We start from the raw sequence: 26,741 nt of genomic DNA, 5'->3' as shown, positions 1-26,741 counted from the left end.
GGGCCGGCGTGTGAGGCTGCCCGGCGGCGCTCCCTGCGCGCCTGGGCCGGCGCGGCCCCCGCACCGCGGCTGCGGGAGGGAGCGAGCGAGCGACTGAGCGAGCGAGGGAGGGAGGGAAGGGGCAGCCCCGGCGCGGCCCCCGGAGAGCGGCCGGAGCGGTGCATGGGGCGGCGGCGCGGGCCATGCCGAGGAAGGAGCTGCCGCTGCCCGAGGGCTGGGAGGAGGCACGGGACTACGACGGGAAGGTGTATTACATCGACCACGGCAGCCGCACCACCAGCTGGGTCGACCCCCGCGACAGGTGGGCGGGGGCGGCGGGACGGCGGTCGCGGTGTGTCCCCGCCGAGCCGGGGCCGGGGCCGGGCGGTACCTGCGGCCGTACCCGGGCGGGCTCCGCGGGGAGGGGAGGGGAGGGGAGCGCGGGACGGCCGCGGCTTCACCTGCGGGCCTGGCCGGGCTGCGCGGGGCGGGAGCGGTGGAGCGGGAGCGGCGAGTTGTGTTTTGCAGTTTTGTTCCTCGCCTCCCTGCCCAGCTCCTTCCCCGTCCCCATCCGTCCCGCTGTACCGCGGCCATGCGGCCCTGGCAGGGGAGAGCCCGCCCGGGTCACAGCGGTGCTCGGTGGTTTTGGGGAGGGCTGGCAGGGAAGGGTCGCAGCGCCGTGTCCTGCATCGTGGCCCAGCTCTGCGAGCGGCTCCGTGGCCTTACCGAGCTTGGCCATCGCGGAGGTCGCTGACTTCAGGGTGTGTCTCATCGCCCCTTCTTGCCGCCCTCTTCCCTGCGGTATCCCCTTGCTTGCTCTGAGTAGCTCTTTCCCTGTATCAGTCACTTAGAGAAAGTAAGAGTAACAGCAAAGTCTGCTGTTGGAGACCCAGGTCATTTTCCAAGCAGTGCTCTGTTCTAGCATGTTATAGCTCCGTGCTTGAGGCGGCTATGGGGAGCCAGCACACAGGAGCTTAAGCACGCTGGAAGCTCAGCTCCTGGATCGCTGTTGAAATCAGAAGTTTCTAAATTTCCCGTTTAATGCTTTGTTAGCTGAAGTTCCCGAACGCAGCGACTCAAAAATCCGTGTCAGTGAGCTGGAACTGCCAACAATCTGAAATATGCAGTTTGTCATTCATAAATTTCATGCACTTCCCCATCTGACAGTGAGTGTTCACTTTGTTATGGGGCAGAGAGTGTGATTTCTGCACTGGTGTTCCTCTCTTCCCCCTGCTCCAGGGATCAGTTCCTTGAAGGGGTTTCCATTTGTGGTGGGATGTCAGGACTTTGCCTTCACTCTGTTTACTTAGATGGGTTTTTTGTGAAGCATGGAGGTGAATGATTGTCCAGTTTTACAAGATTTCAAGGAGTGTTCTGCATTCCAGGAATAATCCTTGTGTGTACTGTACACAAATGCAACCTGCTGCCAACTGGGGGGGTTTGGAACTCATCTTGGGGTAATGTGATGTGGTTGAGAAGGACTAGTAACACAGTTCTTTCAAAGTGTTTTTTTTTAACCTTCATAAAAGTCAGTAGAAGCTTAAATTAGGGATGCTTTCCTGGCATCTTAATTTTGTTGCAGAGAATGAAGACAAATGAGAAATCTAATAGGCCTTGTAATAGAGGCTTATAAAAATTCCTGTGTGTCCTTGGTTAGTGATTCAAGAATGACAGAAATGACTAACTGGGTGCCTCATTTAGCCATGTGTACTGAGCTGTTGCAGAACCATTACCTGCTCACCACTGCTAAAGGACAATATTCAAAAGCACACTGATATCCTATCACATGACATATTTGTTGTGCACTTAGAAGTACACCTGAATACACGTGGCCCTGACAAGCTTTGCATCTGAGTCATCTTCCAGTAGTGCTACTGAGAAAGCAACCTGTATTGGACACTCCCCCTGAAAACCCTCGGAGTTTTGAAGAGTTTATTGGTCCACACTAGAACAACTCTGTGACACAACACTTACCCGTTATCTGGGGGATGATGAGCTTGTAAGGAGTTGAAATCCTGCTCTGACATACAGGAAAGAAATTTCTCTTCCAAGTAATTTACCACTGGCTGTGAAAAACAGCTGATGGGAGGGATTTCTGATCAGCTCAAGTCATGAGGTGCCTGCTCCCTGCAGTAGATTTTCACACTGAGCATTGAACTTTGTGAGTGCATTTTAAATTTAAATGCTTGTCAGTGGTACTGTACCTTTGTGACACCTGATGGGTTTATTCAGGGTGCTGCAACTGCTAGCAAAAGACAAAACACAGAGGGTTTTAAACCTTCCCTAAATCTTTCATTCTAGCTTAATTTAGTGGAAATAAACAGGAGCAGGGATACCATCTAGCTTCAGGGCATGGGCTCACCCTTTGTTTTTGTGGCAGCAGTCGGTGTCAGGTTTGTTGTCCTGCTGACTGAGGTTGGTTTAATAGCCTGTGAGGGAAGCAGACCTGGCTGTGGGCACACAGGGAAGATCCACAGCAGGGAAGGGGAGGCAGGGGGTGAAAGGTGGAACCTCAGCTGGCCTTGGGCTGTGAAAGCAAAAACTGGGCTGGTGGTTCTCCAGTTCTTGTTTAGTGCATGACACCAGTCCTGCAGAGGGGCTGTAAGAGGGGCTGTTATACTTTGCCAGTGGGAAGTCACTGGCACTTGGTGGCATCTCACTCTTCTGTAAAACCGGCTGTAGTGATGCTCAGATGCCTGGAGTCTTGGTTGACCTTTCCAGACTTCAGGGCAGTCCTGAGAAACCTGGGGATGTTGGAACATTTTGGGAAATCATCTAAGATTAAATAATCTGAAGAATTTTGTGATGGAACTGTTACTGTACCTGTGATATGGTGTAACAGAAAAGGTACCTTGCTTGCAGGAATTTCAGGTTAAAAAGCTGTGAGGCAGTTCTGCTGAACAGGTGAAGAAAAAAAATCCCCAAACCTACTGTGTTTTTCCCTGGTGTGAAAGGAAGCTCACATAGCTGACTCTTTTTGCAGATTTGTTTGAAATCGGGTAATTTGGGAATTCAATACAGTGTTATGAGAGATCAAACCTTACTGAGCTGGGGGAAAAAAATTTGTCATTCCTAGTTCTAAAGCCAGGCATGACCTTTCAGGTATGCAGCAGTACATACCAATTGGTAAACCATGCCAGGGAGTTGTCCCAGTTGCTTTCTGAACGCAGAGGGTGCGTCTGCTCGGGAAGCTGCTGTGCTGGTGGCCAAAGAGAAAATACCAGTGGTGGCTCAAAACTTTAGCACCAGCTGCTGCCTGTTGTTAAACATCAGCATGAGCAACACTTAAATATTTAACAGAGTACCCTGAGTGAGATTTCTGCTTTCATCAGACAGGAGCGTTAGAGGTGGGAATTTGGGATCCAGTGGTGTGATGTCCTTGGGCTCTTTACAACAGGTTTAGGGAACCTCAGCTCTCCCTCAGACTGTCTTGGAAGAGTGTGGGGTTTTTTCGCTTCTCCTTGCTTTCAACCCAGAAATTTCAGGATTGCAATGGGGGTTTGGAGATGCCTGATAATGTGCCCCACTCTCAATTATTTGTGTTCTTGTACTCTTCCTACTCACCTACTCCTGCATGGTGGTGTAAGCAGTTTTTTCTAGGTTATTTTAGATGGAGCTGACTGAACTTCTCATTTTACCTCAGTCGCTGGACTCCTGCTGAGAGTGAAAGCCAGTGAAACAGGAGCACTTCTAGGTTAAGTTTGGTGAAGCTACTAAACAGCAGCAGATGTTTTCAGTTTTTGGAAGGCAGCAGTGCCTCAGTTGATGACCCTTCATTTCTTGAGGGCTCTTGTTGCTGTAAAGGGTTGGAGGTGTTCATTAAATGAAAGCCCAGATTCTCTGCAATTGCTCCCTAAACTCCCTTCCTACTCTACATGGAGGTTTTCCCACTCTGAACCTCCAAAATAGAGCTTTGGGGAAGAGATTTGCCAAGGTTGAGGGTCAATATCTACCAAGCTGTGCGGTGTCACATGTAGAAGACCTTGCGTATTTAAAATAGGGCCACCTATTTACTCAGGAAGATTCAAGTCTGCTGAGCCTGAGGATTTTAGTGGAGAAAAGCCAGGCATATCATGTAGAGAGCACCATCATCTAACCATGCCCTTCTAGGCTTCATGTGAAACGCTGCAAAGTATTTTGTCTTTATATTTTTCTGATCTTTAAGCTTTTTATCCCCAGTCTGCTCTGCACACTTGGTCTCCAAACCTCCTGTACTAAAGATTTAGAAATGTGAGCATCGTGCTAAAATTTCACATGTAACTGTCTACTCCTTGGATTATTTGCTTTACTGTAGCATAACTATAATCATTGGAATAAAGCTAAATATAGCTAACTTAAATGTGAGAGATCTCCAAAGTAAAAGGGCTGGAAGAAGAGAGGGCAGTAAAAGGCAGCAGGGATAAAAGGAGCTGTGCTTTTCTGTAGATGAAAATCAGTAAGAATAAGGAGAAAAGAGAAAATTTTTCCAAGATAGAGCATTTCTCTTCACTGGGGATTTCTTTCATCAGTGGTAGCAGCAGAGGTCATGCAGCTGAAGGCTCCTAGTTTGATGCCTGCTGCTGCCTTTCTTTACTGATAGCTAGCTAAGCACCCTGTCATATATATGTGAATCTGCTGCTTTCTCGTGTTTGAATTCCCCAAAATAGCTGATTACTTTATAAAGAACAGGCAGCTCAGTGTGTGCCCATAGAAACTGCTGATGGCCGTTTTCCACGAGTACAGAAGTGAGTGACAAAAATGCAGTCTTCAAAGTCATCTAAGTGCCATCTCTGGGAACAGGTGTCCTAATGTGTAGGACTTGTGCTGTTCTTACTTTCCACAGTAATTGGTTTATGTAAGTGCTAATATAAAGGGAGACAAGGACAGTGAGTAAGATTATTGTGACACTTGAAATTATTTTAATTGATTATTATCAAGTGTCTTCCAAGATGAGGTAACACAGGATGCACCTGTGACTGGAAAAAGTGAACTGGAACTGAAATAGATCACACTGCTTCAGTTATGAAAAAAATCTGACTTTAATTGTTTTGTTTATTGTTTTGTTATTTGTTTGGATTGTTTTTTTCCCCTGGACTCCCCAGACAAGCCTGGTTTAGGGTGTCTTGATCACTTTGGATGCTGCAGGAACTGCCTTCAGAGTCTGTGCTCTCATATGTAAGCTCACTTCAAAGTGGGGAAGGTGGCTGGAAACAACAGGTGTGATGCTTTTTAAGAAGGGCATCACTGCTAAAGGTGTGGTATGCACACATGTGCAATGACAGAGGATATTGGCACTGACTTTAGAAGTACTAAAAGCATTATTTTTATCTTCCCTTTGGAATATGAAAAAAAAACCAGCAAAGTGAGAAGCTTTGTTAAGCTCAGCAGCTTTTTAATGTAACTTGGGGAATTCTGAGTCTTAAAAGATCAGAACTGCTTTTGAAGAAATCTCCATAAATCATATTGTTTAGAAATATGTAGGTTGAGTTTCATCTCTTTCTCTGGCAAGGTCATCTTGCTCACAAGATCAGTCCTTTAATTTTACCTCAAAAACTGACAGCTTGTTAAGTTAGTGACACTGCCACTGACTGGAAACTTATTTGGCAACGGAATCAACTATTTCATCCCTATGTAGGTCATGTATTTTCATATCAAAGTAGTTATCTTGATCTCCATCCAGTGGAATGGCAGGAAATTGGCTAGTAAATTCCAGGAGATGTGGGTATGACAGGTGAGAGGTGGCTGCTGTATCAGTCACCTGGGGCGGATGCTCGGTGCTGTTGCTGATGGGGCACCTTAAGCTGCTGCTGCTGCCAGGATAAAATTCTGTATCAGTGCAGGTTTGGCTGAAAAATGTTATTTTGCTGTCTGGGTTAGTTTTACAGAAACAGTTGATCCAGGTTGTGTGTGCTTGTGCAGAAACTTGTGGCACAGCTGGGGTAGAGCCGGCGGGCTGGGAGGGAGTGGGGCTGGCTCTGGTGGCAACCTGGGAATGCTGCTGAGGGTGCACTTGTGAAACTGTCCCCAGGCACTTGACCTGGTCAGGCTCTCTGCCAGCTCAACTGAGGAGGTGTTCCCAGGGCTGGAGGTGCTTAGGTTTGCCTCATGATTTCTGACCAACTTTTACGGGGAGAATGGATTTGCTGGAGCTCAGGTGAAACCAGCAGTGAGGCAGAGCACCTCCTAAAGGAATTCTTCACAGGGCATCTTCATAGCTAGCACACTTTTGGGAAGATGAGTTTGCAGCAAACTTTTCCATGTCTGAATCTGATTTAAATTCCTCTAGCTCATGCCAGAAAATTTGTTGGAAGACATGGGAAGACTTGTCCAAAGAACTTTAACCAAATAACTTGTACGTAAAGAAGCGATGTTTGCTGGTGGCTCAGGGTGGTCCTGTCACTGGCCCACCACTCCACCTTTTCAGATGGGCTCTAATCTCAGTTGCTGGAGGAATGTATTAGTAAATGATTGATTCCTACTCTGTGTTCCTGAAGGTGCTCACTGCCAGGGCCAGCCTTGCACTCTGCTCAGCATGCCAGGCACCGTCACCGCCCCGCAGCGCTTTCGTGAGCGTGTTACCGACACTGGTCCCACTGCCTGCCAGGACTCAAGTGTTCTGGGTTTTGCTTGACACTTGGTTCGTTCAAGTATGGGAGAACTTCAAGCCTTTCTCAAAGAGAGACCCAACAGCTGACTTTGGAAAGCCTTGCTGGTCTCCCTGTGCCAGGAGCTGGCCTTGAGTGTTGCACCAGCAGGGCAAGTGTTGGCTGAAATAATAAATCAATAAAGAGGGGTGGCAGCAGCTTGGCAGAGTCAGGTGCAGGTATGTAGATTACTCTATACACATATATGAGAGCTATGCAGATTGACCACTTCCTTGGGGAGAAATACTTTTTATGCTGGCTGGGTGCCAGTCATGAGACCTGTTCAGTGAGGTTACGTGCTTTTCTTGTGGTAACGAAGACTTAGCTTAAACTGCTCAAATAAAACCCAGAGTTCTCGTTCACAGAGCCTGAGGTTACTGCTCCCCCCTCCCTTTTAAGCTACACGCATAGATAATTGGCTGAACAAACAGTGGGCAAAACTGCTCCCAGTAGAATAATAACTGCTTTTCACTACCACTCATTCAATGAAGTGACATCTGGAAGACTCTCCAGACAGTCACAGGAGGTTTGGTGTGTAACAGGAAGATGCAAAGAAGCCAAATCCTACAGCTGTCAGTGTTCACTGGTATTTTCATACTCTTGGATGGGTTCTCCTGGCTTGGTTTGTTCTCAGTTTATGCTGATACTTACGGCTTCCACCCCAGCCACGATGTTCTGCAACATAAGTACCCAACACATTTAAAAACCAGATGAATTGCTTTCTGAGTCTCATAGAGGTGCTGTGGGGATTAATTAGTTCTGACAAAGTGCTTTCTGGCTGAGATGTCAAACTTATGTTTCAGGACTAATGGTATTGTTCAGTGAAACTGTTTAGTTCTCCTCAAATGCCTAATCACTATTTTAGAAGAACGTACTCTTTGGAGGAAAGCTTTATTGATTTAAAGCACGCAATAAACAGTATTGATTTGCAAGAGGCAGTCATTCATATCTGCTCTATGCAGAACTGAGATGTAAGGTGGCCACACAGCTATTTTGAACTAAAATGTAAGTGAAAATATTGCTTAAATGACCCTGCAGCAGCTTGCAAATTTCTCATATGTGACTTTCAGCTGCATTAATAGCCTTGTACTCAGAACAAGGGCAGTGCCCTGCTGAGGAGAGGGCTCTCTGCTATTTCATCCCTCACAGCCTTACCAGAGGGAAGGTGGCCTGCAGAGGAACAGCAGTGGGTAAAATAATCTTCTGGACCTTTAGAGCACCACAGGAAAATATAGGTAGTCCCAGAATTGCTCTGTAAAGCTGTACTGTGGATAGCTTAGTGGTTCATTTAGCTTGTGTCAGGCACAACTTGGGTGTCATGTGCCAGCTGAGCCTCTGCAGCTGGTAGAAGACATGCTGGTGGCCCAGCTGTGCAGGCTGTCCCCTTGGCCATGCTGTGTCCAGGCCATGGGGGACACAAATCCTTTGGGACATCCTTTGAGGGGCTCAAGCAGGTTGGCACCAGGGCTTGGCAGCAGCAATCTGTTACACCACAGCACCTAACCCTGAGTGAACAGGAGGAGTCATCTGCTGACATCTTTATCCTGCACACCTGAAGGTCTCATAGTTGGACTGTTTGAAAGAGTGAGTATGTTTTTGAGCTGCTTATCCAAATTACCTCAATGGGGATTTGGGTGGGGATGACAATGGAAAGTATTTGACTGTCACGTGTGATGCTGCTCTGCATATTATCCAGCCTGTTTCCTGGGAGGTATCTCGGGTTGGTGGCCTGCCTTGGGTGCTGCTGGTCAGTCAACCTGGTTCAGAGAAGGTTGTGGTAACCCCTTTGGGACCTGATCACACTCCTTTGGTAGAACTGGCTTGCTCAGCAGCTGCTGAAATGCAAGGGAGGAGGGGTGTGGGTGGGAGTGGGGAGACAGCAGCACCCCAGGAACAACAGGGCACCCGTTGTCCTGGGCTGGCAGGGACTGCCAGGTGGGTGAGGGTGGGCTCCTCGTGTCCTGTAGTGCAGGTGGATGTTCTGTGGTGCTCTAAAACTGCTCTCCCAGTGCTGCTTTCCTTGAGGGGAGCCCTCCAGCCTGTCTGCTGCTGCTTCACAGGGTTCCTCTAGCTCAGTGGGGGTTTACAGGGGTTTCTGAGGCAGCCTGTGTGCTGTGCTCCTGATGTCACTAATCCAGGAGGTGTGACAGATCTACTGCAGCAGTGCCCCAGGGTAAGGTCCATGCCCAGTTGGTGATGCTGCTCTTGTCTCTAACAGCTCTTAGGTTGGTGCAGTGCTCTTTGGATGTGCTTCTGGTGTTCAGACCCAACCTTTGTTCCTCAGCATCTGGTGTGACTTTGGTTCAGTCTTCTCGTTGCTGCTTATGACTGTTCTTGTTTTGATGGAAAGAGAAGGGCTCAGCTGACCAGAGGCCTTCCTCCTTCCTTCTTTGGAAGCAGCTTCTGTGTTCTCTCTAGGATTTTTCCAGATGCTTCCTATGACTAGTGGAGTGATGCTAATGATGCAGCTTTATTGACTGCTTTTGCTCTGAATGAATTCCTGTATAGAAGAGATGGAAACTTTTCTCAAGGGAGAACTTGGTATGAAAAATAAATATTTTTTAAGAAAAAAATAGTAAGGCTTATCTAAATTAGGATGACCTGTATCTAGTGTTCCAGGTGAGCTTTTCATATCGAACTGTGTTTTTTAAAAAAATAAATATTCTTTATATGAATAATGTTTGGCATTGAAATTAAATCAGCACTTTGAACAGACTTTTTTGTTGGAGCATGTACATGGTGATGCTCAGGTATATTTGATGTGGTGTGTGTTAATGCTGCAGAGAATAAGGAGGTTAAACTCTTCTGTTCAGGATATGATTCAACATTTCTCAACATCTGGTCTCTCTCCACCTCAGTTGTCAGTTAACCCACTTGTTTAGATTTTTCTGGAATTCCTTGAAGTCATCTCCACATCCAGCTAACCTAAATAGCTTGTCAGCCAGCAAGGCAGTAAACCAGGCTTGCTGTTTGTCTTGTCTTGTGTCACTAGTAAGGATTTCACACCACAAGGTCTAATCATCAGAGTTATACAAGTTATTGCCTTGATGGGACACTGACTGTTTAATTCTCATATGGACACACACATAGAAGGCTTTAAGCTGTTTAACAGTTCTCAAAAAGTAAGTTTTCCAGTATTCTAGACATAGGCAGATTTGTCTGGCAAAGAGATCTCTATGCAGTCATCAGGGAGTGTTATTCTGCCTTATTTTAATGTGTATATGCAGGAAAGTGAAATGTCCTGGCTGCTGCTGTGTCCCATGGTTTTCTACGGCACCAGCATTTTGGAAAATATCTTAGACTTCCTGACTTTATTTTCTGCTTTTTAAATGTAAATGTGGAAGCTTCCAGATTTAATTTAAATCCAGTCTGTCCAGTATCAATGTGGTATCTTTTCAGTCGAGTTGGTCTATAATTCTGAATAAAGGTAGACACGTTGTCATATGTCATCTGTTAATTATTCCTAGACTAGTGTGTGGCAGGCATGGTGAGCTTCTCATACAACTGGCTTAGTAGTAATTTAATTTCAATGGTATTTGCCATCATCTACTTGATGCTGATGAAAGCATAACCTGAGTGTGAATACTTTCTTAAAGCACGTGGTGTTTGCTTGCCTGATCTCTTATACTCCTTGGGCACTACTCCTCACTTCCTTTTTAAGATTTCCGTTTAGCAGAAGAATGTGTGGATGGGGGGGGGTATGTGGCAGAGGAGCCTGGCTTGGTCATTTGCAAAATCTCAGTTTGCAAAGACAAATTTGCAACTGAACTGGTCACACTGAGTCCTCCACTCAGGCTTGTTTTCGCACATCCTTTGTAAATGCCACTCTTATCCCTAAAGCAAATGTTCTGGGTTGAGTTTTCTCATCTTCATTCTCTATTTGTCCAGCAATCTGTAGCTGATGCCCCACAGTGCTTCCTGGTTTATTTTCTATCTGCTTCCCAACACAGGCTCCTGCGGTTTTGGATGGTAGTTCTGACATGTGTTGCATCTTCAGTAGCTTAGCTGGGCTGGTGGCCCTTTCTAGTGGGGTCACTGTGGGTTTTGAGTCGGGTGCTGTGGTGGTTCTTCCCTCCTGTTGGGAAAAGATCCCTCAGTTAATGGGGGAGGACATGACTGCAGCTGAACATGCCACAGTTCACAGTCTGGTTTGACCCTGTGACCAGGCAATGACTATTTGGGGGTGGGAGGATTTGCTCTTGGGTCAGACCATGTCCCATGGTGTCTCAGTGGCTGCTGCCAGAGCCCCCGGCAGCGAGATGGGGGCTGGGGCTCCAGGCTGTTCCCGTTTTCTGAGCAGAGCCAACTGACACCAGGTCCTTGAGAAAAGGTGGCATCTGGTGCAGTTTACTCCTCCTGTTAGGGTTTTCTGTGTAGTAACAAAAATGAGAACAGCCCAAGTGGTAATTCACACCCGTAATCCTTCTGCTTGGAAATCTGCTTGCGACACTTGTGATGGAGTGTGGCACTTTGGGAAGTGCTCCTTCGCAGTCAGATTTGGTCCAGAATAGACTTGCAGTGAAATTACCTAAGTTAAATCATTTTAACAATGCCCTCCAAAGGTGCTATTGTTTGAATTACTTCCCTGGGGTAGTCAGACAGATGTGTGGCAAAGCCTCTCTGAGTGATGCTGGTGCCTCTTGCCTTTCTTATTGTTGAAGACGGGCTTAAATGCTGCTTTGGTCCAACTGCTTTGTGACCAGCCCAGATGCCTGTTGGAAGGTATAGGGAATAATGGAGTTATGTCAGTATGAATTAGGGATTTTACAATAACAGTTTTATTATTTATGTGGCATCCTCCATCTTTATGGAGGGTTTACTTCCCCTTAAACACACTTTGCAGTGGAAGGCAAGCTGTCTTCATACCCTCAGACCTTTGTGTTGCCAGCTCTGATGCACTCCTTTTTCCAGTCGTTGTTGCTGCTTCAGCTTTGTCACTCACAAGCTGTACAACATTGTTGCTTAGTCCTCTTATGTCCATACTTACAGGCTCTTTAAGGCCTTTCATAAAGTAAGCATTTCATTTTGCCTGGTGGCAGAAGGAGGTTTATGGAGTTTGGGAAAAAAAAAAAAAAAAAAGGAAGAAATACACTGTAGGTAATAGATTCCAAAAATGCAAATTTGTTTAAGCAACCCCTTAAAAAGAAGGGAGGGAAGAAGGAATTGAAGATTAAAACCTGTGTTTATATACATGTAGAAGCTGGAGGCAAAGCAATCCATTCATAAATATACAATAGGATTTATGTCATGGTGAGAAGTGCTGCATGCATATTCATGTGTAATTTGCAAATCCTTTAGTGATTAAATACTTTACTCCAAACTCAAGAACTAAATAACCTTCTTGTTGAAATGAGATGTCCAAAGGCTCTAATGCTTCTCCAGTGGAGGGGAAAGGCTGGGTGGTGTAATAGATCTGATACTTTAATTTTCACTCTATTAAAAGATTTCTGTTGTGCTTTGGGCATTATTTTATTAGTATAATCAGTAAGTTTTGAACAAAACACGGAGTGGAGAATTGCAAGAAATATCGTAAAGCCTTTCATGCTAAGAGAAGCAAATAGGCTTAGAAACTTGTTAGGGTGTTTTTCTCAACTTGATTTTATTGTCAAATACCTTTGTCTAAACTTTCATATCCTGTAGGTAAGGAAGGAGGCAGATAAGTAACAGCTTGGGGTGCCACTGTCTGAAATAAGTAGCCTTTGTGCAAGTGGAGTGAATTGCCTTTAAAATCCGTAGCCTCAGTTCCTCAAGTAGCACTAAGAGATGAATATGAATACACTGTTGCTGGTGCTTTTGGTTTTCAAAAGCGTTCAGTTATTACAGACAAAGTATTTACTTTCTACCGTATGAATGGGAAAAAAAAATACTGCTGTGGAATAACTGTTTCCTGCAACTTGGGTTGTTACAGCGGGGTGAGTGCTCAGCGACAGCGTTCCTGGGTAGGGTGGGGTGATGGGGCTGATTCATCTTGCCCTTCAGTCGTCGGACTAAATGATACCCTGCAAATGGGACAGCAACTGCCAGGCATCCTACTGAAAAAACAGAGCTCAGCCTATGCCTCTAATACCACTGTGATAAGATAAGGTTGAGACTTACAATGTGATTGTGTTATATATGCTCTGTGCCTACCCTCACCTTCCTCAGGGGCCTTTTGCAGCTGGAATTAGCAGTCCTGTGTCCCCTCTAGATCCACCAGCTGCTTTGCTAGGGCGGCAGACTGGTGGCCATGTAGATTGGACCTCTGTGATGACTGGTGTTTGTGTATTGCTCTGGGCAGTTAGTAAAGAACCAAAGTTCTTCTCAATTCTTAAAGCTGGACCTAAGCCTGTTCAGTTCCATCTCTGTAAATTCCCTTTGTTTACCCTTTGGGAAAGCTATGGTTTATTCTTGTGTCTGGACCATCACTTGTTTACTGCGCTTTCTCGTGGTGTTCTTGATGGCTCATTTTGGAATTGCTCCTTTTTTGTAGCTTTATGAGCTCTTTTCCCTTTATGCATAGTTTTGCATTGGCAGAGTATAATGTACATCCATGCTGGATGGGAAAAGCCAGCAGAGTTCTTGTGTTCTTTCTTCCCCACTGAGGTTAGTCTGTCTTTGAAAGTTATTTTGTCTGATTTAGCTTTCCTACTCCTGTTTTGTAACAGCTCGCTTGTGGGATGCTGTGATTGAGCTGAACAAGACAGAGCAGTGCACTCAATTCACTAAGGACTCTATATGTATGTTTCTGGCTGGCACAGGTGTAACAAATTGCCCTTTTAGTCCTGTTTACTTGTTTTTCTTGTTCAGTCACAGGTAGTTTCTGCTCCTTGGTGATCAGAGAAGAACCCTGGATTCCCTGTTTGCTGTCTCGTGCTGTGATCAGGGAGGCACATAGCAGAGGCAATGTCCCTTTGGTGCTTGGGGCTCTGCTGTACAAAGCTGTACTTCAGTTGATTTGAAGTAATGTCTCCAGGTAACTGAAAAGTTGTTGCTTTTACAATGAGCACTGAGAGTTTGTATCATCTGCCATGTCAGAGCATCAGCTGTTTGAGCTGGTGGCTGGTCACAGGAGGGAGTGTAAATGCATCACCGGGTACTTGAAGAATATGATTTGGTGTAGTTTCATAGAAAGGACAAAACTGAAGGAAACAAATCCAGCTCTTCTTAAATTGAGCCCTGAGTTGGTGACTTCTTGGCTTTAGATGTTGGACACCACCTGTGAAGCAGTTCAGGTGCACACAGAGTGCGTGAGGCGTGATGTCCCTGATTACTGTGAGGCTGTATGAGCTGGTTTTATGCCAGTATTTTTTATTATATATTAATGAGGAAAGCTAGAAGAGATACATTTATTAACAAATCTCATGTTTTAAATGAGCATTGCTCAGGTAGGGGCTGGATGGGAGGTGAATTTGATTCCCCCCTTGTTTTAGTAACCATAAGTGATTGCTTCTGGATCCATCTCAGAGGAGTGCAGTGAACCATTGCAACCACTTGTACTTCTGCTGGTGGAAAAGGTCAAAATCTTTGCCCTAGGGCTTGGTTCTGGCTGTGGGCCTGAGCATAAGCCCCACTGGCAGGGCTGGAGCAGGCTGAGGAGCCACTGAGCCTGGGAGGTGGCCACTCTGTTAGCCCAGGTGCCCATCTGGCTCCTCCCCAAGCTTGCTAGCCTGCAGGAAACTGCTCCCTCTTTTTTGGGCACGGTTTCTGCTGGTGCAGTGAGTTGGAATGGCCCAAGGACTGCCTGGCAGCAGTGACCTGCCAGAGTGGGAGTGACCTTCCTGCCAAACATTGTTCTCCTGGAAGTCATGGCTCACTCCTGAGCTGCTGTTGGAGCAGTTGTGCTGTGCTTGCCTGGCACCGCGGGTGGTGAGTGCGGGTTCAGCCAGGCAGCTGTGTCACTTGTAGTTTGTCTTTCAAAGCAGACAGCTTAAATATCAGATTGATGCTTTCTCATGCTGCACTGTGGGCTGTAATTCCATCTGCTGCGACACAGCGAAGGTGACACCTAAAAGGTATGTGCTGCTTTCTGGATGTCCTCCCTGTATCTCCTGCATGCATAACTGGAGGCACCATTTTACCTGCATGCTGGCCTTGCTCAGTGTGTGGTTGCTCAGGAGCCTAGCAGAACACTCAATATTTTTCTCTGAAATGCTGTTTGAATTTCAGTGTCATATTTCATTCATTCCGAGCACTGCAGTTTCTGCAACATCACTGCCCTTTGTCTTCTCTGGTCTGGAACAGTGGAAGCATCTGTTTATGCCATTGATTTGGCAATTATTAGAAGGACATTGAATAAAGGACATTATTAGTGGATAGGAGGAGTATTCAAAGACCTCTGCCCACAAGGTCTTTGTTTTTAATAGTTCTGCAGATTCATCACTAATTTTGGAACTTGATAGCAAGTTGGTTCCCTGGATCAGTCTGTAGATTAGATTAAAGTTGCTAGACAAGGGCAGCAGGAGTATTTTATTTGCCAGAGAATTTCAGCTTGGTCTTTGCAGGTGAGCTGAACTGTGGATAATGATTTATTTAGCTGAGCTGATGGGAGTAAGTGAATATACATGTGAATTCTGCATTGGTGGTATAGATCAGCATTTGGGTAGAAATGAATAAAAAGGATAACAAAGTGAAACTAATTGCTAACAAAAAAAATTACTGGCATGGGAGTTGCATTTCATTCAGGTGCTGATGGTGAAGTAGTACTCAGTTAAGCAGCAAATTTCAAACCTGTAAACTCTCATGGTGGCTTGCTTAAGACCAAGTGTACAGTACTGTAAGGCACAATGTCAGATCCATTAAACACAGCTTTGACTTAAGGATGAAAATGAATAGCTGAGATATTTTAGGTAACTGCCTTGAGCAGCAGTGATGGTTGTATTCAAACAGCTTCAGTGAGTTATAAACAAGCTCCAGCTGAGGCCAGATCAAGCCACTGATAATTGTGCACAGTGCCTGGCATAGCTTGGTTGGGGAGCAGCACACACGGTGTGTGAGGCTGTTCTCCCTGCTGTGTACCCTGAGCTCCCTTACAGGGGAGGTGTCTGTACCCACACAGCTCTGGTTTCCATAACACTTTCCACCTCCTCAGCTGCTTCAGTTTTACCTCAAGTGTCTTGCTACAAATACTGGTTTTGACTAAGTGAGACTGACTCATTCAGCTGCTGCTTATCCTTTGGCATATATAAAGGCTGCAAAACCTGATAGTTATGGAGAAAAAGTGTTACTGAGGGATTTTGGCATGAAATACTACTTTACACTGTCTGAAAAAAACCCAAACCAGCTTTTTCCTGTTTTTTTTTTTTTTCTTTTGGATGGAAGAAGGGAAAAGTCGACTGAGGTAAAGGGCTGTCTTTCTAACAATGTCAGCTATAAAGGATTTGGATTGTGCATAGAGAAGATTGGCTTTGAACTAGTTTGTTTTTCAGAACATTGCTTTCTAAATTCCAAGGAAAAGGTACTGGTGATCCGGGGCATTCCAGGCCCCACAAGAAAATCTCAGGAGTGAAATGTCTTGTGCCTTAAAGCATCTGCAGATCCTGCAACTTGTTTGCCTGGCTGCTCTACAAAGAGGGTTTATTTTGTGAGCAGAGCATAGATGTAGCTCACCAGCTTCTTTTCCTGGCTACGTCCCCTCCGTTGAAAACTGAGAGAGAGAAAATACCTTGTTACAGATGAAAGGCATCTGGGGCTTGATATGGCACAAAGAAAGATGTGATTTCCTACTGTGCTAGGTTTGTGTGGTCTCTACTACATTTCAGGATCTTATTTGACCAACTTATATTTTCCAAGACAAAGCTGAAGAGTTGGTGCCTTCTGCTGCTTCCCTTGACTTGCAGGCAAAGAGAAATGTGTGAAAATGGAGGTGGTTTGGCTTCACATGTTACAAGGCCCTGAAAGAATATTCTGTGTCTTATACACCAAATCAGTTTAAGATCATTCTATTTTTGGAGTTCATGTTAAACAATAGGTAAAATGGCAATACACAGAAGGTAAAAATGGAAAATCCAATGCCAAGTACAAAGTATAGCATAAGCTATAGGTAGATGATTGCTTAGGATAGGGCTTTCCATAGGATGTAGCCATGCCATGGGGATGAAGCCAGTTGAGGGGGGTTAGAACTCACCTGCATGGTATTTTGGATATTTAGATATCTGGGAAGCTGAAGTGAAATACTCAGCAGAAGAAATTCTTTTAAAAATAAGATATGTCAGAAACATCACAGAATCCATGAAAAACATAGCTATTGCTCTTAGTGCCTAAAAAACACCCAAATGATTTGGCCACATGCAGCATAGAAGGGAGCCCTGGTCTGAGCCATCATCTGGAGTGGTCTGGGGAGAGCTGTTGCCTTGCAGTCGATCTGCCTGACAGCAGTGGCAGCAAATCTGGGCACTGGTAAATGAAGACAGAATGACTGAAAGGAAGAGACAGTATCCCTGGTGTGCCACAGCACTCTCTGTCTGGCAAACACCTAGGACAGGGATCTCCATCTGGCGTGGGCTCGGCCCTCGAGGAGTGGCTGCTGCCATAGGAACCGAGGTCCCTGCCAGGTCCCTTCTGCCGGGATTAAATCCGGGACAGACACGTTATGGCAGGCACTGCTGCTGGCTCCAATGTCGAGCTCTTCTGTCTTCACAACCCATCACCTGCACTGCTGCCGTGTGTCCTCACTAACATCACTCTTACAGCTTCAGAGTGTGGCTCAAACACTGTGCTGTGCTCCGCTTCCAGATGCTCAGCGTGGTTAAAAAAGGGAGTAAGGATTTTAAACATCTCTGGGGAAGCAATATGTGCAACTGCAGGTCACACCAGCCGGTCAGAGCCTCTTAGGGCTCAGCTTTGTATTCAGATGTGCTGGCCTGCGAGCTGCAGACATTCCAGATACTTGTGTTCATTTTGGCTGTATCCAGGCACGCACTCACAAAGAGCAAGATGCGTGCAGTGAAGTATAAATCCCGTCCTCTAATGACTCAAAGCACTGTTGTGTGCGCATACATGCTTAACAGATTGTATAATTAGCTGGCTTTGTAAGCTGGCAGCATGTATGATTCTCCAGTAGCTACCTAGAAATCCTATGTGGTGTAGGGAGTCCATGTGGGTCCTTAAGCTTGTTGTATCCATGCAGTGATGACTTCTGGGTGTGAGGGAGGGGGCTGCATCCCCTGTGCCCAGAGGACAAGGGCTTCCCAGGCTCAGTGCCATCACCTCTGCCTGTTCCCCTGAGCCCTGGGCTGGCAGCAGCTCTTCCCCCTTGGCTGTTGAGGCTGAGCTGGTTTGGCTGGAGGCTGTGGGGACAGGGGCTGTCCCCAAAGGCAGTCCCCACGCCGTGTCCTTGAAGACAGGCTCACCAGATCCTGTAGCTGCAGCATGCACAGCCTGAGTTACCATCAGAGCCCTTCTCTTGGCCCATGAGTTTGATTAGGCATTGGCCCGGACTGGAATCTGGTTTTATTTGAAATGCTTAATTCAGAAATGTTAATCCCAGAGGTCACAAGCCTCACTGCAGAGCTACCCTGACCCTGCAGCGCAGGAGCTGCTGCTGCAGTGCCTGCTGGAGAGAGAGGTGTTCCCAACCCCGGGGTCGGGCTGCCAGCAAATAGAAAGGCTGGGGTTTACTGCTGCGGAGGAATGCGACAGGTTGTGCCGGTGTCCGGGAGACGCGGAGGGTGGGAACACGCACCAGGGCCCAGGGCTGCGTGCTTGGGATTTCATTGGAGCCGGGGAGGAGCCGGTAGGGGAGCGAACATGACCTTGAAAATCCTTATCGAGATGAAAAGGTGCAGTCAGCGAGCACATTCCTCCGCGGCCGCGCTGCTGCACAGTGTGACAGCCCGCGCTGCGGCTGCACGGAGCTCCACGGGCGGCTCTGCCGGGGCTCCGGGAGGTGCCTGCCCACAGCCCGGCGGGGTTCTGGTCTGAGTGTGTGTAAATCAGCTTCTAAAGTTGGTGGTTTCTATGCATTTATAAGTAATAACGAGCCCGAAGGCAGCAACAAGGCGCAGTCTGGCAGGTGGAGAGGATGGGCCACTCGAGAGGACCCGTTTTAATTATGATTCCATGGCAGATGAAGCTCATCTACGAGTTTGGTGCCCAGAAATCTGGTGAGCAGCCAGGCAGCTCATCACAACCAGCAAGAGGGGGTTGTGGTTTTCCCCGGTGTTGCTCCTGTTCCTGACACTCCTCTGTCCCTGGCATGCTGTTGACTGTTGAGTCCCGCTAACCCAACTGGGAATTCACTGGGCAGGACAGTCTGGGTGCTGTTCTGCTGTATTTACGGGACAGGAGCAGTTTGTGGAAGGGCTTGGAGGGTGCAACAGGGGAGAGCAGAGCTGCTGGACTGGGAAGACGAGCAAGGAAAAGCTGTGTAGGATGTCAGGTGTGAGAGATGCTTTTTATGGGAGCCTGGTTCAGTTGCTGATGTCTTTGTGCTTTGGATCCAACACAATTCTCCCTCCCTTCCTTCCCTGTGCTAGCACGTGTACTTGTACACTCACATGCTAATTCAGGTTAAGAAACTGCATCTCCTAGAAATTGATCCTTTCCTAAAATGCTTTCTGTGTGCTTTTAATCCTGAAGCATGTCCCAGGGAAGTGACACCGTGCAGATAAAGCAACCCTTGCAATGCAGAAAAGAAATCAACGCTACTGTGTGTGCTGTAAAATGAAAAATGCTGCATTCCTGAAGAAATCTAAGTATAGTTACAGCTTGACTGTGGTACTTTTGTTGCTGAGGCTGCACTGCAGCTTTGGGAGCAGATACTTAAAATTCATTGGTTTGTGGTGGGAGTTTTTTTGTTGTTTTTTTTTTTTTTCTCTCTTGACAAGGATAGAATAAAATCCTGTCTTTCTCTGTGGGTATATGAACTTACCCTTGTGTGCTGTGTGCTTTTTGTTGGAGGAATTCAGGCAGTGTCTTTTAGATAATTCCTTCCTAAATGCTTAGCTTAGAGCATTTGAGTAAAAACATTTTCTCACTTAACAAATCCAGATCCTTCTCAGTTTTAGAGGATCTAGGTGTGTGCTGGGAATTTGGCTGTGTGCTGCTGATCTTGGGGCATTTTTTCTTAGGCACTGTGGAATGCAATGGCTTCTGCTCAGGGAGGTGGAACGTGCCCCTGCTGACCTTCATGCCATAACTTCAGCTTTTGTTTGCCATGATACTTGATTAAGACAAATCTAGCATCTCTGGCTTTTTTCTTTGAAGTTATCCAGCTTGTAAAGCTGAGATGAAATGCAGCCTGTTTGCTGGGGTTCACCTCACTTTCTAATGTGGAACAATTAGTGTGGTGGTGCTGAAACTGGTGTGTCTTTGCTGTCGTACATGCCAGGAACTTGGAATGAGGTACATACCTGCTACACATGTATAGGAGAAATGGGAATACAGAGATACCAAAGAAACACAAATAGACTGTGTTTCTAACCACCTTCACCAGGGTGTTTTGGAAAGAGGAAGATTGTTCCTTTGGAAGGAGGTTCCTGTACTCTTGGTCATACACCACAGTAAAATAGTAGCTAAATATTAATAATAAGACTATGTAAGGTGTGTCTCTGACACATACCTAGAGCATGAAGTGTGAGCAGCAGTGATGAGGTGGTATGTATGCTGAGTCCTTGCCTAGTGGAAAGAAATGCTGTATGTTTTGAACTGAGGAATAACTAAAAAGCTTTTGATATCTGGTACCTATATCAAGGTCTGTTGGACACTTCAAAAATTATAATACAGTGCATTAGATAGAAACTTGGTTAACTGCCTCAGGCCACAACAGTCTTTTCTCCATAAGGCCTTAACAGCAAAATAACTGCCAGTGAAAGATGACACTTTGGCACATATGCATGTTCATGTTTAAAGATGTTACCTTACTTTTGTGGCAACCAGTGATAATTTGTGATCAGGATATCATTTATTGGTCATAACTAACTGCTTATATCCTCTGTGAACAATTTGGTATCGATTCCATCCATGAGCTTGTGCTCACAGATCCTCAGGTAGTGCTCCCTGCAGTAAAATTTGAGTTGTAAACAGTCTTGGGAAATAAATTTTTCAAAAGGATTTCTCCTTTGAATTCTGAAAAGTGACACATTGCTTCTGGGACTTGCTGGTAGTTGCAGGGGGTGCTATGAGCAGCACCTCAGTTTCAAGACACCGTGGTGCTGACACGTTTGGCTTTGCCTGTGGTGAAATGCATGTTCATCCTAAACCTGAAGAAGACTTCCATGGTGGTGGCACAATTGCAGAAGTCTTGAAAGTAGACAGTACCAAAACCAGAGTCCTTCCCTCAGGATGATCTAAGCTGTGGTCCCTGACCTGTGCCTTTTTACAGATGAAACTTGTTCTTCCTGAGTTGTGTGCTGGGCACGCAGAGAGCTGGCAGAAGGACTGCAAGTGGGCTTTAAACCACCCAAGATAGGTGGGGAAGGGGAATGTAAAGTGCAAGAGGCATTATAACTTCCATGTTAACAGAAATTTGATCTGTTGGCAAAACATACTGATAGCAGATCATTAAAAATAAATGATGTTTATAAGAGTAAATCAATCAAACTCACTTGGTGATGCAAATCTCACTTTTGCTGTCCTCAGATGCATGAGCAACCTTCAATACTTGTTGATTTGTATCGACTCCTTTGCAATGTGTGAAGTACTGAGCTATGTTTAGTGCTCTGTACAGTTCTGCCTATAAATGCAGTTTGGCATGATTTTTTTGGTAGCTTAACTACATGGTAAATCAAGTCTTTGTTACTTTAGATGAAAAAGATACTAAACCTATGAATTCTATACTCTTACCTTCTAACTCCTTACATCTCCTAAAGCTTTACTCTCATGAGGTTGTTTTAGACGTCTGTTCTTGTTCTGACATTTCTGTTTATTTTTATGCAGTATGGCTTTTCAGGAACTAAGAAGACATTGCATCAACACTTACAGCAGCAGTAGTAGATAGTAAAGCTGATACTGTGAATTCCAAGTGCTTATGTGCTTCAGCAGTCACTGCATCCATGAGCTGAGGGCTGTGCAACCTGGACTTTCTTCACTTTGGATCAGAAGTGAGTTGCCATGCTTTCATTTCCAAAGGCTGCCTTCAGTGCTAACTCACAAGGTCGAGTCTGTTGAAATAATTTTGGTTTGCCCCTCTTGAAGAATATGGCATGGATTACAGTTGGCAGGGCAGTGCTTATGCTGAAGTACCTATTCTGTACCTTGAATTCACAATTGCTTTGCAACTGGAAGGATTTTAGTTCTGTTTTCTCCATTGCTCTAAGATCATTGTGACCACACATCTCCTCTGATTCTTGCAGGCAGTCAGAAATATTCCTGTTCATACCTGGTACTGCTGAGTTGACAATGGCATTGAAGGAGCCCTTGAACTCCTGGGACTGCACTGAGGCCTCTTTGGAGTTCACTTGACTTGGTAGGTTCCAAGTCAAGTGAAGCTGGATTCAGCTCCATCTGGACAAGGTTTTACAAGTTGCCAGACTGATGTCAGATCAGAGAGTCAAGTAGTAATATTTTCAGAACTGATCTAGGCATTGCATAAAAGCTGAGTGGCTGCAGTTGATGTATCTTAGGGCAAAGAGCAGAATGGGATGTGGTGGTGCCCTGCTACTTGCCTAGACTATGTTCTGCAGAGGATGCAGACCAGAGAGCCTGCTAATGTTGCTGTTTGGGATTGGGACCATCAGATAGCTCTATAACTCAGTAAGAATGTTTATAATGCAGGCAGTCCTGCTGAAGCTGCTCTACAGAGTCAGTGCTAACAGGAGGTGAGCAGGGAGCAGAATACAAACCATGTGCATGTGAAAACAGCCTTTTGTGCTTCCCCTACCCCTTTGCAAATAGGCTTTCATACTAGCAATGCTTGGTTTCTACATTGGGAAGATTAAGTCTCTAGATGAGTCCAGTGATGCCATCCTAGAGTTGTCTGTTTTCCCACTCCAAATGCCATGTGAATAAAGGGCACAGGAGTTGGCAGTGTTGCAGGAGGTATTCACTGTCATGCTGCTTTTTCACAGTAGAGATAGAACATGCTGGTGAGAAATGCATTTCTTCTCAAAGAATTAAGGTTTGTCATCACCATACATGAAGTGAAAATTCAGTGCTCAATGAAGTCCAGTTGTGGAGTGAATCCCAAATCTGTTCCCCTGCACAGACATAGGGATGGTCAGCCCAGTGCTCACTGCTGCACCACTGCCTGTCTTTGCATGCTGCTGTCCATGGATAACATGCTCCTGAATGCTGAGGGACAGCAGTTGTTCCATTCTTACCTCCTTGCTGACATCTCAAATATTTATCTTTCCCTGGCAGTAGGTATTGGTTCCCTGCTTTAGGAGCTGTGTTGTGGGGGGAGTCTGTCCTAAACACCTCCTTATCTTGAGGCATCTTGCCAATGTAAACTGCTGCCTCCCACACCATGGGCAGCCTTTCAGGGAAGTAGGAATGCTGGCTGAAAGAACAGAGACAAGCCTTCCAGTTCATAATCTCCCAGATATGTCAAGAAACTAGTCTGACTACTCTGGATGTTTGGTAGACAATTTATCCCTTATTGTGAAGTGACCAGTCCCCTTCTTTGAGAACAGTTGAACTTCCAAGTGAAGAGAGAACTGACCTGTTTTTAGCCAATCTACTCAGGCTGTGCAGGTGGCAAGGCTGCTTATCCTACAAGAACTGCAGGCAACTTCAACCATTTAAAACTAAAGACGTCTTAATTACTTGCATGGTTAAATTCCAACTCTTGCACGCTTTTAGTTCAGTTGTGTTGCACTGTTCTCATCAAGTTGTACCTTACTCTTTTATATCTTTTCTGCTTAATCAGTTCAGGAAAGCATGCAGGATATACAGGCTGGCAGGCAAGTTAATGTTGTGAGAAGCTTCAGCTCCCATTTCCTGACTTTTTAACCTTGAACTATCCCAGGAATTTTTGCATTTGAGTGATTAGGAAGGTATGAACTGACCTCTTGCCTCTCTCCTGCTTGCAGAACCAGTTTGTTAATCTCTGGGAATGATCTAAAATCTGTAAGTGGTTTTTGATGGTCTTCTCCTTGCAAATAACTTAGTAGTTTCTTTGCTTCCAGGAGTAAATGATCTGTACTGAAAAGAAATACATGGGCAAACAGACTGTCACTGTGTGCAAAGTAGAGCTTGTAAACATGCAAGCCTTTTCAGAACTGGATAGAACAAGCAGTTAACTGTTCAACTGATGTGTTCTAGGCATACTGGTAGTGGCTGGTGGGGTCATAAATTGTGTATTATATGTATTATGCTTCTACATTTCTGTTTGACCAACAGAAATGTATTGCTATTAAAGGTATAAATGCATTTGTGTTTGGAATGCTTGAAATACAGACTTGTTGCCTGACTTTCAGGTGTCTTTGGTGTCTCCTGATCTCTTTTGTGGAGATTCTACTTGGGCAGCATGTGACTAATTTCTGTAGAAAGAGAATAATTTAGATGTTACCTGCTTATGTGAAAGGGTCTAAATTAGCAAATTACAGGCGACTCAAAATTACCTTAACAAGGTACAGGGCTTGGCCAAAGAGCAGTAAAGGACATCACTGAGTTCTCGTGTCAGTAAAAATGTTTAAAATTATGACAGCTTGGAAAATAAGCTCTGAAGATAGATGTTGATCTTGCTTATCCTGGAGGTGACCCAATGCATGGAGCATTAGGGGCCAGGAGGAGACACAGGATGAAAGAGATCTTCGGAAGGCTGAGAAGATGCTCAATAACCATGGCAACAAAAGAAAGCACTTCTGAAAAGCAAACAGCTCTGCAGTTTGAGTTACTTGAGGACACGTGTTGGTTATTTTAAGGCATTTCTGTTGGTAATGTTTCTGTTTTACTTTAAGCAGATTTGTTTATTTTACAGCAACAGCTTCAAATAGGTGTTTTTCTCAGACTTGACCCCATTTGTACTGTAAGGGCTGTAATTCTGTTCCCAGTTATCCTTTATCACATCAAGACCAGGACCACACACTGACAGTCATTGAAATGACTTGTGTTTGAGGTTACTAGAAGTTTAGGGTGGCTGTGCCTTGCTGTGGGTCTTGGAATAATGTCTGTCTTCCAAAACTTTGAAATGTCATATCTGATCTCGCATCAGGCTCCTTGGAATATAGTTAAGAAGCTTCTCAAATTTGTGATCACTTCTTAAAGGCTTCTCTTTGCTACCTGGGAAGCACGTTCCCATTTATGGTTCCTGTCTGCTTATGGTGGTCTCAATTACTCTTTTCTGCTCCCCTCGGTGTGTAGGTCTCCCCTTTTCACTCCCTCACAGTTGGTGAGGTTTTGGTGCAATTGAAGGTGCCTTGTGGCCCTGAGCTGTCTATTGTGTCACTGCTGAGGATACTGGTTGCTAGGATGAGCTGTTCTCATCACCTTTTGCCTCAATTGCAGTTGGAGTGGGAATCCAAGGGAGTGTTTCATCGTGCCCAGGTGTGTGGTGACAGGGTGAGAAAAGCTTTGCCAGCAAGATCATAGAACAGGACCTCTTTCCTGCCACACCTCCAGCCTCCAAAGGCAATTCTCCCTGCAGTGAGAGAAGATGCTCCCAGGGAAAATAGTTACTATAGTGACGAATAGCCCCGGTGTGTTTGAGGGCTGGATCACCAAGTTGAGTAATAAATGTGTAGGAGTCTATTTTTAAAAGCTTTTGTGAGGAGGAGACTGCTGTAGTCCTAGAAAATTTGTCTGCAAAGCGATGGTTTTTCTGTGCTGAAGTTTAAAAATAATCATCGTCTGTCTTGAGAATGGGATGACCTCATTAAAAACAAAGAAGCTTGTATGTCATCGTGTCGAGCCTCCTGGCAGTGGTTCCTGCAGCAGCCTTCTGAGTTACAGTAGGAGCTGTGCCCATTAACAGGTTCCTCAAAACTCAGACCCACATGGATCTTGGGTACAGCTGCCCCAGTGTCACAGTTGGAATTAGGTGCTTTTATCTCATTCTCTGTCCTGGTCCGTGCAGCACATCCTGGCACATAATGAGCAGAAGCCATTGAAAATAAAATCTGACTCCAAGCTTCTCCCACAAAATGCTGGGCTTAAAAACTGTTTGCTTTTGTAAGAGAAATGGTGTGAGTGGAAGTATCTACCACAACTCATTATTTTATTACCTGGCTTGACTTCTTGCCCATGAACCTGTGTGACTTGTATGCTTGCTGTGTACCTGTGAGTGCAGCAGGGAAGGGGAGAGCTGAACAGAGCTGGAAAGCTGGTTTTTAGGGTTTGGTGGCTTGTGCTGTGGCTGTAAGAGGAACTGGCATGAATGTCCTGAGCGATCCAGGTGCTGCCTTTGTTCCTTGTGCAGGGAGCTGCTGCAATGGGTCCAGCAACCTGCAGGAAATCCCCTGGTCTGTCGTTTCACCCGCAGGGAGTCATGAAGGATTTCATGTAAGGCCATGTGATCTGTGCTGAACTGATTAACATAAGGCTCTCCTGTTTAAATGGCTTTACTTTGTTATGGGTCTGAGGAACCCTGCAAACATAGGGATTAAGTGGGTTTATGTGAGGTGTAGAGGCTTGGCAGTGCACTGTTGGTTTATAAATGTCCCCATCTCGGTGACCCATGCGCACTGTTTGCCGACTGCACATTTACGTACAGGCACACTTGTACTGACAGCTACCTTTGAGTTTGCTCAGTTGCTGTGGGCCACCAGTTGATACTGAAATCCAGTAATTATAAAAATACCTTTTCCTGTTTTAAGAAGTTCAGAACTGATTTTTGTTGCCTTTGTAGCATTAACTCCAGATTTGTAAGTGGCGCAGGTCACCCATCTCCCGCTCCTGTCAGGAATCTCTGTACAGACATGTTTAACAAACCTTCTGTCAATCAAAAACTGGTTATACAAGGATTATTTGCCTTCAGTTTCCTGCGTAATGAGGTTTTTGATTGACAACAGTGGAGTTAAAGAATATAGAACGGCTTTCTGAATCTGAGATGAGCAAGTTTCCATTTAATACTGTTTGCGCATGATAACATTGACTTCCAGTTTTATCTGTGATAGAAACTGAAGGTGATCAAAAATAAGAAGTATAGAAACCCTTCTCGTTTGAAAATGTTGTGACTTAGAAAGTAGAGGTAGGAAACTAACTTTCTATTTCCTGCTGTAGCAGTGGGATTTGAACATCATTTGCTGTACAAATAGTTGATCTACTGGGGGCAAACGTTTTGGA

The 26,741-nt window shown here is 45.4% G+C and overlaps 1 protein-coding gene across 1 annotated transcript in view; it reads left to right on the top strand.

Moving 5' to 3' along the window:
- The first annotated feature begins 108 nt into the window (after positions 1-108).
- Positions 109-26,741, top strand: part of WWC1 (WW and C2 domain containing 1) — a 67,090-nt gene continuing 40,457 nt past the window's right edge. The window contains exon 1 of the mRNA XM_027643412.1: positions 109-301. Coding sequence (XP_027499213.1) covers positions 183-301 — 119 coding nt within the window. The 5' untranslated portion in view covers positions 109-182. The remainder of the gene's footprint in view (positions 302-26,741) is intronic.

This window comes from Corapipo altera, unplaced genomic scaffold, assembly GCF_003945725.1.
Source record: "Corapipo altera isolate COAL_440 unplaced genomic scaffold, ASM394572v1 75, whole genome shotgun sequence".
In the NCBI taxonomy this organism is placed as follows: Eukaryota; Metazoa; Chordata; class Aves; order Passeriformes; family Pipridae; genus Corapipo; species Corapipo altera.
Note: the sequence above shows the minus strand (reverse complement) of the source record. Positions and strands in the feature narration are given on the sequence as shown.